This window comes from Schistocerca cancellata, chromosome 5 (genome assembly GCF_023864275.1).
Source record: "Schistocerca cancellata isolate TAMUIC-IGC-003103 chromosome 5, iqSchCanc2.1, whole genome shotgun sequence".
Lineage (NCBI taxonomy): Eukaryota > Metazoa > Arthropoda > Insecta > Orthoptera > Acrididae > Schistocerca > Schistocerca cancellata.
The window spans coordinates 298,308,098-298,320,404 of NC_064630.1; the positions used below are offsets into that span (position 1 = coordinate 298,308,098).

General features: G+C 37.4%; 1 protein-coding gene across 1 annotated transcript in view; it reads right to left on the bottom strand.

Moving 5' to 3' along the window:
• Positions 1 to 12,307, bottom strand: part of LOC126188103 (integrin alpha-4-like) — a 506,794-nt gene that overhangs the window by 126,782 nt on the left and 367,705 nt on the right. Inside the window, exon 16 of the mRNA XM_049929569.1 lies at positions 11,158 to 11,374. Coding sequence (XP_049785526.1) covers positions 11,158 to 11,374 — 217 coding nt within the window. The remainder of the gene's footprint in view (positions 1 to 11,157; positions 11,375 to 12,307) is intronic.

Sequence of the window (12,307 nt, forward strand, 5' to 3'; positions counted from 1 at the left end):
ACACCCCAAGTCCTGGACACTGAAGGCAACAGACAATCCACTGTGGCACCTCATCACTGTACACTACATGCAGAAACCCTATGCACTGGACTGTAACATTCCTGCTGCATTGATACTTGTTCATTCGCCGTGGACAATGCATATTTCACACTACATGCAAATTCATTTGATCTGCCCTTATTGCTGCTGGTTGCCTGGCTTTTGAAAACAACCATGGAAAATACCCAGGTTCACCCAGACCAACCTTAAACCTGGCCTACTATTGTGGACACTGTATTTATAACTAGTGGTATCATAAATGAACTTTTACATCAACACTATTCCATGAAACACCAACATCACATTCACATTGTTGACAACTATGCACTGCAATAACAGGTTCTGCATCCTTCCTTGCACATAGCAGCCAAGCTGACTGACTACTCCTGATAGGTTCCAATTCTGACATCACCATGCTTGGCTGGAACAACAACCTTTGCAGATCAACAAACCACAGTCTCTCCATGACCTGCTCTTCACCTATACACCTTCTGTGTCATGCCTGGGCCTGTGCAGGATTCTGCCAAGATTGCTGCTCCTGTGCCTGTACAGGAAATCGCCATCCTTGCTGTGCCTGGGCATGGGTAGACTGCTGCTAAGTGCACTGCATTCTTGCCTGCATAGGACATTGTCACCGCAGTGCACAACCACTCTACATGGCCGACTCTGCCATATCCGAGCAGAGCCACTTCAATGGCATCATACACTGTACACCTCCACTGCAACTCAGCACAGTTACTTGCAGCCTGTCAAAACAAATAACTTTGCGCCATACAACCTTGCCCTACACACTGACACATTCATAGCAGCATCTACCAAACCTGACAACCCCATCTTTTCAGTAACAGTTATAAAATGTTTGTTAAAAAGTTCTGCAACACTATACACATCTGTCACCAATGTATCATTTACTCTCAATGCTATTTGTTCCTCTTCATGTCTGGTTCTACCGGTAACGATGTTCACTGGCTTGTGACTACTCAATAGTGCTCACACCAAGTATATCTAAATGAGAAGAATATCCTAGTCACCTCAATGTTCTGCACAACAGTGAATCTTTTCTCTCTCCAATGACAACTGTTACTGGAGTTCACGTCTCCAATTGCACACATGAACATTATCTTTCCACTGACTCAGAATTCTGACGAGTGTTCTGCGGGGCTTTCACCCCTGCCTGTCCCACACTCACAACTCACATGCACATGGCCACAGTGCACCCAGAGATGACAGTGGCCATGTGTGTCTGAGGTCTGTCTCATAGCTTATAATATCTATCAGTCTTCTTTCAGTGTGCCTATCTGCTGTTCAACACAACTATGTGATTAACAGCAATCTGTCCTGTTTCATATTGTTGCTAAACATCTTCAACAACTATAGAATAACTGAAGATCTGAAACAAAACCATTAAGCTAGGAGTTTGAAACCAACCAGAAACAAACTCTAGCTAGAAGTTTGCAACCAATGAGCAAAAAACTCTGATGTTACAAAAACTCAATGTTTATTACCAACATAACTAGAGAAGAAGTAAAAGCTATCAAGGAACTATTAAATAAGCACTCAACTGGCATTAATGGTAAACCTAGTCTGAACATAAATAACTGTTATAAAAGCTGAGTGAACCTCTAATACATATGTGTAATGGCATGCTCCAGACAGGAATTTTTCCGGAAGTGCTTCAAACATAAGAAATCATACCAATTCGCAAAGTGGAAGAAATGTAATTAGTATCTAATTATAGTTTTCCAAAGTATTAGAATGATAACAATGAAAATAATCAGTTTGGAAAAGTCAGCCAGAACCCTGAGTCAGGGGAGACTTACCAGATGAGATGAGAAGGAAAAACTGATTTCGAGAAAGGATTTTTAGATAGATTTTGGTTAGACAAAAAGTGAATTTCTCAGTGCACCAAATTACACAGAAGGGTGTATTAGGGTGAAACAGTTTTGTACAAATCAAGTTAAAAAATTAGCTCAGCCAGATTGACAGCTTAAAAAGGAGATGGTACAGTGTGACCTAGTGTATGGAACAGATAATACAATACACCAGTTTTTGAAATATGTAGGTAAATTAAATAGGGTTTTTGAAAAAAATTGAAATAGAACCACAATAGGCATTTTGAAAGAGATAGTAATCAAAATTGGCGCAGTAAAGAGGAAACATAGCAATGACAATGGTAACAATTATCATTGGTAACAACTATAAAAACATGTACCTATTCCATGTAAAGAACTATGTAGTCACAGTTTTTCATGGATTTGTGTGCAAACAATTTAATTGTGGTCACCTATGCTTATGCTGTCATACTTTTTGCTTATGCTGTCATACTTTTCTACATGTTGTAAATAAGTCATGATTTGTATTTTATTGTGTTCTTTCATGAGAAGTTCTAAGCTTCTTTTACGGTGTCATTTATCAATGTTTGCAGTAATGTTTGAACTAACTAATCACTTGAAAAACTGAAGCTGTAAGTACAAATCTCAGTCAGTTCCTCACAATTTTTTCCATTTTTAATATAACTTTCTTTGTGGTACAGATGTGTTCAAATTATGAGACTAAATGATTATTGTTGATACTCTTAAGTTTCTGGTGTAAAAATAGGAGAGAAAAGTGTAATAATTGATTTGTTTCAATGGTTTGATCAATGCAATGAAATTTCACTTCCAAGAAACTCACAGATCACTGAATTTTTTACATTTGATAACATTTGGCCTTTTTCCCTCGAAATTTTGTTGGCGTTAGTTGTCTGTGTACATGTGCTGAAACTTTGTTTACAGTAATGTTTAATGTTTCTGTGGTGTACTTCAGCTTGTTATTTATTCTGTCAACTTCTTGCTACATTAACAAGACATTATATGGCTTGTGAACTTGCATGTTTTTAGCTGTAGAAATACATTGTGGAGTATCCAAAGAAAGTGAGGTTATGGGGAAGACCAAAGATGCTTCACCTCAGAAAGTTTTGGCTGTGGTAGCACTTCTTGCTGAAAATCATTACACACAGCAGAAAATTGCTGTCAGAATGAGAATATTACAGAAAACTATAAGCAGAATCAAACTTTCAGTGCAGAAAGTTGGTGAATACAAGCCAGACAGGAAAGGAAAATGTGGATGTAAAAGAAAAATCAGTCTTAGAACAATGAGAAGACCTGCAATCACAGCAGCAATGAACCATAAACTTATTTCTACAAACATGAGGCATCAGCTGAAAGGTTTGAGTGTTGAAGTTTCACCTATAACAGTGGGCAGGAGGCTGTTTGAAAGTGGTTCAAAGACATGCCGACCAAGGAAAAAACAGAAAATTACACCTGCCATGGAAACCAAAAGATTGCAGTGGGCTAAACAACTTCAGGAGTGGACAGTTGAGGACTGTGCTAAGTATGTGCAATGATATGGTAAATTAAGTCAGTCTGGTGCCTAAAGTTAGGAGTTTTGGCTTGAAATTATGATGTTTTATTGATACTGAAGACATGCACGTTTGAATTTTGAGACTGTTGAGGTCTCCTATGCAATTATTCCCAACTTTTCTAACTTGCAATTCTATACACATGCTTCAGGTATGCTTCAGTGAGGAATCTGTATTTACTGTGATGGAAGAAAGCAGCCAGTATGATCATTGGAAACATGGGGAATAGTTCAAAGCTGAGTGTGTGCAGCAATGTGTGAAGCATCCAACTTCTGTTACTGTCTGGAGTGTGATGTCCTTGAAAGATCCTGACAGATTACACCTTGTTGAAGGGACAATGAGGCAAGAACAGTCGAAAGAAATCCTTGAAAAGGAACATAAAAGGAACACAATAAATGAGTGGTTTCCTAATAAAGATGCCATTTTTATGCATGATGGGGCACCTTGCCACAAAGCCAAAATCATTGCCAAGTATGTGAAAGAAAAGCAACTGAAAGTGTTGTGCTGGCCTGAGAATAGACCTGACATGAACCCAATTGAAAATTTGTGGGCTATTGTGAAACAGAGGACAAGGAAATTTACAGTGACAACCAAAGAAGATCTCATGGAGAAATTAGAGGAAATCTGGTACCACAACAATGATATTAAAACACCATGTGAAATGTTGATAAAAACTGTGCCACACAGGATAAAAATGTTGATTAAGAACAAAGGCATGCATAAAGAGTATTGAATGTACAAATATAATCTGTATGTGGATGTAAATGTGTAATAAATGGAAAGTTTTGGAAAAAATGTCTTTAGTCTAATAATTTTAACACCTTTGTATATAATGAATTAGTGCTTGTGTCATTTCCATGTTGTTTTTAGTCACGATATTTGTGTAAAAGGACTCTGGAATCTGAAAATAACTGTTATAGCATTACTGTCTAGAATTATTTGTCATCAAATGAAACTTTGTTATTTCTTGTGTTCTAGTTTTGGGAATGTATGTGGAAATCACCACAACATTTCTCACATAATAACTGCAATTTCTTGTGCTGTATATAATTTACTTGTGTTTACTATGACAGAGATTTTTTATGTTGTCCCACTGAATCAATGTACTTTATGTAGATGTGAAAGAAGATTTTAAATATGACAGTGACAAATAATTAATAGACAGTATTTTAAAGAAAATTTCAGTGTTGTTGACATATTTGGCACAACTTATGGTCATTTTTTTTCCTACATAAGTAGCTAAATAGCTCAGTTTTCAGAAAAACGTGTAAGAATGAGCTAGCTATTTCATCCTGTAATATAATTTAAAAGACCTGAAAACTAGTTTTTCATATGTTAGTGTATAATCCATTATGTGACATGAAAACTAATGAATGCAAAATGTTTGTAGTAATCACAGACTAAAGGACAAAATGAGTGATAAAATTAATGATCTTGCACATCGAATTAATGTAGAGGGTCTGCTGATTTCCACCACTGCTTGGTACTCACCAACCCTAGCTGGGTGTATCCATTCTTATTTTCTGGTCCACTCTATTCTAAGTCTTTCCAATCAGGGTTCCACTCCCGCTGTGCTCTTCAGTTTTAGATTTACTCTTTTCTATCCAGGATCTATCCTAGTTGATGCTGCCACAACTTGTGTGGATTAGGGGACAGTTCTACACTTAAAGCATCTGCCATTTCGTGCAGAAAAAAATTCTAGCAACGTAGGGAAAGAAATAATTTTTGTTGTAGCTTATTTTTGTATGCTGAGAGTTCAATGTTTTGTAAGAAAGTTAAATTTGGAAGTAAGAAGGTTCTGGTATTCCTTTGGGATGATAAAGTAGAGTCAACTGTGGAGTTTGGTAAAATGTGGAGTTTGGTAAAATGAATGAGATAGAAGGTTAATGATGGGCAACAGTAACAATATTGAAGAAAATAAAGTGGAGTTTGCTTCAGTGAATGTCAGTGATTATTGAGGCTTGCAGCTGATGCTTATAGAGACAGTAATGCCCAAGAAGGAGTGTTTACTCCAATACAGAGGTGAACATTTAAAATAAAGATGCAGTGGTTTCTGTGTCATATGTTGTGGTCAAAATGGTAATGCACAAAAGAATGCTTGCTTTAAAGAAATAAGAGAGGTTTAAGTGGACAAAAAGGTGTTGATGTTGTTATGACAGCTGAAGCTGCAAGCAATGAAATGTAGCTTAATGATGTAAGTTCTGTTTCATGTGGTATGAATGTAAGTGTTGAGCAGGCACATTTGTTTTATTAAACCATGTGAAAGTGAGATAGTGAGAGAATTGGATTCTGGTAATTAGATAGAAGAAACAAATATAAATTTCCAAAGTGATGTGTGATGATGTAGTGTATTATGAAGGAGATGAAGATATTACTGAAGAATGTAAAAGACATTGTAAAATGTTGTTGGAAAAACATTTGATTTGTGTTCTAAGCAATTGGAGTAAGCTCCTAACTAAGTACATTAATTTTGTTCTGTGATCTAAAGTACAACAAAGATCCAAAGAAACTGCTACACCTGCCTAACATTGTGCAGGGCCTCTGCGAGCGTGCAGAAGTGCCATAACATGATGTGGCATGTATTTGACTAATCTCTGAAGGAGTGCTGGAGGGAGTTGACACCATTATCCTGCAGGGCTCTCCATAACTCCATAAGAGGACGAGGGAGTGGATATCTCTTCTGAACAGCATGTTGCAAAGCATCCCAGATATGCTCAATAATGTCATGTCAGGGGAGTTTGGTGGCCAGCGTAAACTCAGAAGAGTGTTCCTGGAGCTACTCTGCAGCAATTCTAGACCTGTGGGGTGTTGCATTGTTCTGTTGGAATTCCCAAGCCCTTTGGAATGCACAATGGATGTGATCAGACAGTATGCTTATGTACATGTCACCTGTCAGTGTCATGTGTCAGGGGTCCCATATAACTCCAGCTGCACACACCTCACACCATTACTTAGCCTCCACCAGCTTGAACAGACCCCTGCTGTCATGGAGGATCCATGGATTCATGAGGTTGTCTCCATACTCATACACATCCATCTGGTCTATACAATTTGAAACAAGACTCATCCAACCAGACACCATGTTTCTAGTCACCAATGGTCCAATGTCAGTCTTGACGAGCCCAGGCAGGGCATAAAGTTTTGTATCATGCAGTCATCATGGGTACATGAGTGGGCCTTCAGCTCCAATCATGTTTTGCTGAGTGGTTTGCAGGCTGACCCTTGTTGATGGCCCAGCATTGAAATCTGCAACAATATGTGAAAGGGTTGCACTGCTGTCATGTTGAACAATTCCCTTCAATTGTCATTGGTCCAGTTCTTGCAGGTTCTTTTTGTGGCCTCAGTGATGTTGCAGATTTCATGTTTTGCTGGATTCCTGACATTCACAGTACACTCATGAAATGAAAGTCCCCACTTTACCACTAACCCAGAGATGTTGTATCCCATTGCTCATGTGCTGACTGCAACACCACATTCAGACCTTATATTGTAACAGCAGTAACCAATCTAATAACTGTGCCAGACACTTTTTGTCTTACATAGGCATTTCCAGGCACAGCACTGTATTCTGCCTCTTTACATTTGAATGCCTATACCAGTTTCTTTGCCACTTCAGTGTAATTTGCTGCATCTTTTTAAAGCACTTCAAATAACTCAGTGTGGACAAAGTTGTTTTATTTTGGTTGTAGGGTTCTTTCAGTCAATAATATTTCATTAATTGAAGAGAGATTTATAAATGTTGTTTTATGAAGGCGTATAAACAAATATTTTGTGTAGTTGTTAGTTATAGACATTTGTTGATCACAAGACTTTTAGGTATATTAAAATGCTTAGACGTTCTCATGAAATACAGATTCTACTATCTTGCATCTAGGATACAATCAATGAACATAGCTTTAAGTCAAAGGACAGAGATATAAGTAGATATTTTTGTTATGTATATCATCTTTTGTTTATATTATTTATGTTATGTTGTTGTTGTTGTTGTTGTTGTGGTCTTCAGTCCTGAGACTGGTTTGATGCAGCTCTCCATGCTACTCTATCCTGTGCAAGATTCTTCATCTCCCAGTACCTACTGCAACCTACATCCTTCAGAATCTGCTTAGTGTATTCATCTCTTGCTCTCCCCCTACGATTTTTACCCTCCACGCTGCCCTCCAATATTAAATTGGTGATCCCTTGATGCCTCAGAACATGTCCTACCAACCGATCCCTTCTTCTGGTCAAGTTGTGCCACAAACTTCTCTTCTCCCCAATCCTATTCAATACTTCCTCATTAGTTATGTGATCTACCCATCTAATCTTCAGCATTCTTCTGTAGCACCACATTTCGAAAGCTTCTATTCGCTTCTTCTTTATGTTATATGACTTTGTAATTATTTTGAAAATTTGTGTGGAGAGAACTATGTAAGGCATAATTTTGCTCTTGCCCTCATTTGAATGAAGTAATGATATTAAGGTAGTCAAAACTGCTGTATTTCAGGTAATGATGAACTTAGGAATATTGATTTGTTATACTCGCATATCTTTTTGGCATAACAAGGTTTATTATTTCAAATCAAAACTTTTCTCACATTTTATGCTTTCAAAATTCTTGGAGGGTAATTATAATAGAACTATATATGGTTAGATAAAGGTAGTAACTGATATCGGATCATGTGAACTGACCGATTCCCAAGTTGAAGACTCAAAACCCAGAAATCCACTACCATACAGCTGTACGACAATGTGTAAATGTCATCTTCTATAAACACTTAATGTGTGTATTCAACAACAGAAAGTCCACCAGTGTTCCTACTATTTAACAAAATGAAGCTGAGCATCCTCTAGATCATTGTAAAAAGTTGCATTTCAGAATGCACTATGAGTGTGCAATTTAAAACAAAGAAGAAGAATAATAGATGAGTATTATGAAAACTATTTATACAAATTATATCATTGCTACTTCTCCCTTCACACTAACTCACCATGCCAGGTGCTGTAAAAAAGTGACCAGCCACCCAAATTATTAATTTGCTTCAAAATTCATAAATCGACTTTGCGCTACATGAGGGCTACACGAGGGTAGTGACGGTCAGAAGTACTGAGAGTCACATCATGGAGTTCCTCCATGGAAAAGGTCCATGTTTTTTTAGAAACACCGATCTAACAATGTAGAATAAAGAAAAGAGAAGAATCTGATGACTGAAATCTGTCAGACAGGATGTTCTTGTGAAATGACTAATTTGTAATCTGAGTTGAAAATTAAGCTTGAGTTGTAGTCTGACCAATAAACCAGGTTGTGGCCAGTACAGAGCCTGTTCTTCTCCATATTAAAAGTAGCATTATGGGAAGAACCGTTGGAAGAAATGAGATTCTCTCTGGTATAAGATAAAAGAATACTTCAAGGTGGCAGAAACACAAAAGTTATCCTGTTGGTGTCTTCTGTGATACTGTTATAGACACTGATGTTGAGGACTATAAACTTCCACCTACTGAACAAGAATTTTATCTCATTATTGCAATCCCTCTTGCATGGATGGAGTCTTCTCTACAAAGTAGAAAATAGGAAGTCATATAGACAGATTTTATCAGAAGAATGAAACTGATCTCACAATGGGGTAATGTAACATGTGGTAATCAATATTAACCCCACTCTTGTACTAAACCTATACAGATGATCTTCCAGTTAGTTTAAAGAATGATTGAGGTACTATAAAGTTTGTAAAGAAGCAAAAATGACTTACTATCATTATCAATTGAAATAAGAGCTGAAACAATCTGGTGAAACTTTCTGCATAAAATTCATTGGGTGTCCAACTGGATAACGAGTTTAACTGTTCTCAACATTTAAGGTAATGAGATGAAATCTTCATCAGGTGATATTTCAATAAGCATGACTGCATGATAGTTTGCTTATTTATGAGAGATGCACATCAGACAGCAACCAAATTGGTGACATATACACATTCTTGAGAACAGGTGCCATATGTTAGCCCAGAGGATGGGCTGTGATTGGCTGGGGGTTGGAACTACCCAGCCATAGTGAAGCAAGTGGGCTGTCTACAAGTAAAGGGGCAGAAGTTAAAATCCTATAGCGGCATTTTGTGTTCTTCACATGTCATTATATTTTGTAAAAGAATAGAGACATTCAGTGGGTGAAAACAGTGAATTAAAGACAAAGTTGGGATGTAATTTATGGCCATCAAGTTCTGTAATACAATTAGCATTTCCAGAGCTGCAACTGATCAATTTTACTACCAAATTTCAATATTAACTATGTTAATAAAAAACTTCCTGTCAGATTAAAATTGTGTGTCAAACTGGTACATGAACCTGGGACCTTTTCCTCTCACAGACAAGTGCTGTACCAACTGAACTATCCAAGCATGACTTATGAGCCACCCTCACTGTTTCACTTTTGGCAGTACCTCATCTTCTACCTTCCAAACTTGACAGAAATTACCCTGCATACTCTGTCAATTAGCATTTCTCGGAGAAAGGATACTGAGGAGACATTGTATAGCCACAGCTGGAGGATTGTTTACACTCTGAAATGTAATGTATCATGCTTCATAATGTCCTGACAGATTAAAACTCTGCAACAGACTGAGGCTTGAACATGGGACCTATGCTTTTTGATGGCAAGTACTCTACTGAGTGAGCTATCCAAGCATAACTTGTGAGGTGGCCTCCCAATTTCAGTGCTGCCAGTACCTCATCTTCTAGCTTCCAAACCTCACAGAAGTAAGTTATCAAATATACCTTGGAAGACCAGCACTCCTGGAAGAAAAGATATTGTGGAGCTATTATTTCCAGAATGAATTTTTTCTCTGCATTGGAATAAGCGTTGATAGGAAACATTCTATTTTAATAAAACTGATAAATCCTCAGTGAGGTGTCAACAGATAGATCTCAGTGAGACCTGTCTATAAATATTTTCATTTGTTTGTTTAGCAGGTGAAATACCATCACTAATTTGCATATTTGATTACTTTTGAGTAGCTGCATAGTTAACAGAATGTAACACACAACATAATGCACTTGTGTTAAGACCTAGCTATTAGAATAAATATGAATGCGTCAGTTTTTAAGTTTATTGAAAACAAGAGTAGATGACACCATATTTGTATAATTAATATTATCAACTATATGAGAGACAGAGGCTGTGAGCTGTGTTTACATGAAATGGACTGCATACCCTGGACCAACTGAATAAACAATTGCCTGGAAATCACTATGTTTGGCTACTTGGAGACCATTTGCAACTATTCGTGGACTTAATGTTCCCAAAAAATTATGAGATGTTTATCAATGACTATGAGGCATGTCACCAAAACACAGTTCTTTGTGATTGGTTTGAAGAACATTCTGGGCAAGTCAAGTGAATGATCTTGCCACACAGTCTGCAGGACATGAATTCCATTGAACACTTATGGGATGTAATTGACAAATCAGTTCATGCACAAAATCCTGCACTGTCAACACTTCTGCAGTTATGGAGTGCTATAGTGGCAGCATGACTCAGTATTTTTGTAGGGAACTTCCAATGACTAGTTGAGTCCACACCTCATGGAGTTGCTGACTACACCAGACAAAAGGAGGTCCAACATCATATTAGGAAGTATCCCATGACTTTTGTCACCTCAGTGTATCTTCTCTCCTTAGTGAGTACTACTTTGGATATGTTATATGCTAATTTATTGATACTGATAATGAAACAGTGATATGCACCTTACCTCATCATTATAATCCAGTGGAGACTTTAGGTTACAGTGCAGAACTGTCTCCATCAAACTTATAGTCTCATAACAATCTTTGTGGAGCCTAAGACGTTTTACAGGTTCTGGAATTTGCACATGCAGAATGGTCTGGTAAGCTGGTTCCTTTTTATTAGTAAAACCAAACAGTAGTTTCAGTTCACTGCTTGAACCAATCACGTAAGTTCCATTTACACTAAAAAGAAAACTCAGATTACTAAAAATAATTAAAAGTGTCAATACATTGAAAACAAAAACAGATTGTGCTTTAACATTAATTTAAATTATGCTGTTATATAGCATTAATAAATTTTATATAAATTATCTCACATTAACAAGTTGTCTGTGCTTGCAAATAGGCACTGTAAACTTTGTCTAACAGCAAACTCAGTTGCCTGGTTAGGTAATGGGACACCATCACAACACTAACTTCTAAAAGTACTTCAGTAGCCATATCATTTGGGCTCTCCTCCCAGCAACACTCCTCTGAAGTACTTATTTGGAATCTGTCCTTCCCCCAAAATACCCATGTTAAAATATCCGCTAGTCCACATTTTTAACAAAATCCTTTCCATTCTTTTCTTCTCTCACCAATTCCTCCCCCTCATCATTTTCTCTCTATTATTTTCCTTAGTAACTGTTTCATGACCTTACATTACCCCCAACCCCCCTCCTCTTTCCACATTTTTCTCCACTCCCCCTCAGTCAAATTACTTGGGCCTGCTTCATTAAGTTATGTGATTTTTTCTATCATTAATCCTCATTTTACTGAGGTTTATCAGTTTCCCTCCCCATCCCCTCTCTACCTGAACTTCTAATTTTTCCCAAATCATCTGCTTGTACTGCTAATACATAGTCTGTGTTATTGCTATCACAGGACTGTGTGTATTTGTGTACAGTGACAGTGAAGTTAGAAAAAGAGTAGAAGTAAAATTATTACTCTGAGCATGTATGTTTGCATGTCTGTGAGGTTGTGTGTGTAAACGTGTGAATTCTTACAAGAAAAACAGCAAGAGTTTTTTATCATGCATTTGTATGTGTCACACACTGATCCTCTGTAGGAAAGGAGTTGCCTTTCCCTTATTCTGCAAACTTGTCCATCCAGGAATTTCAGTTATTTTACAGCCTA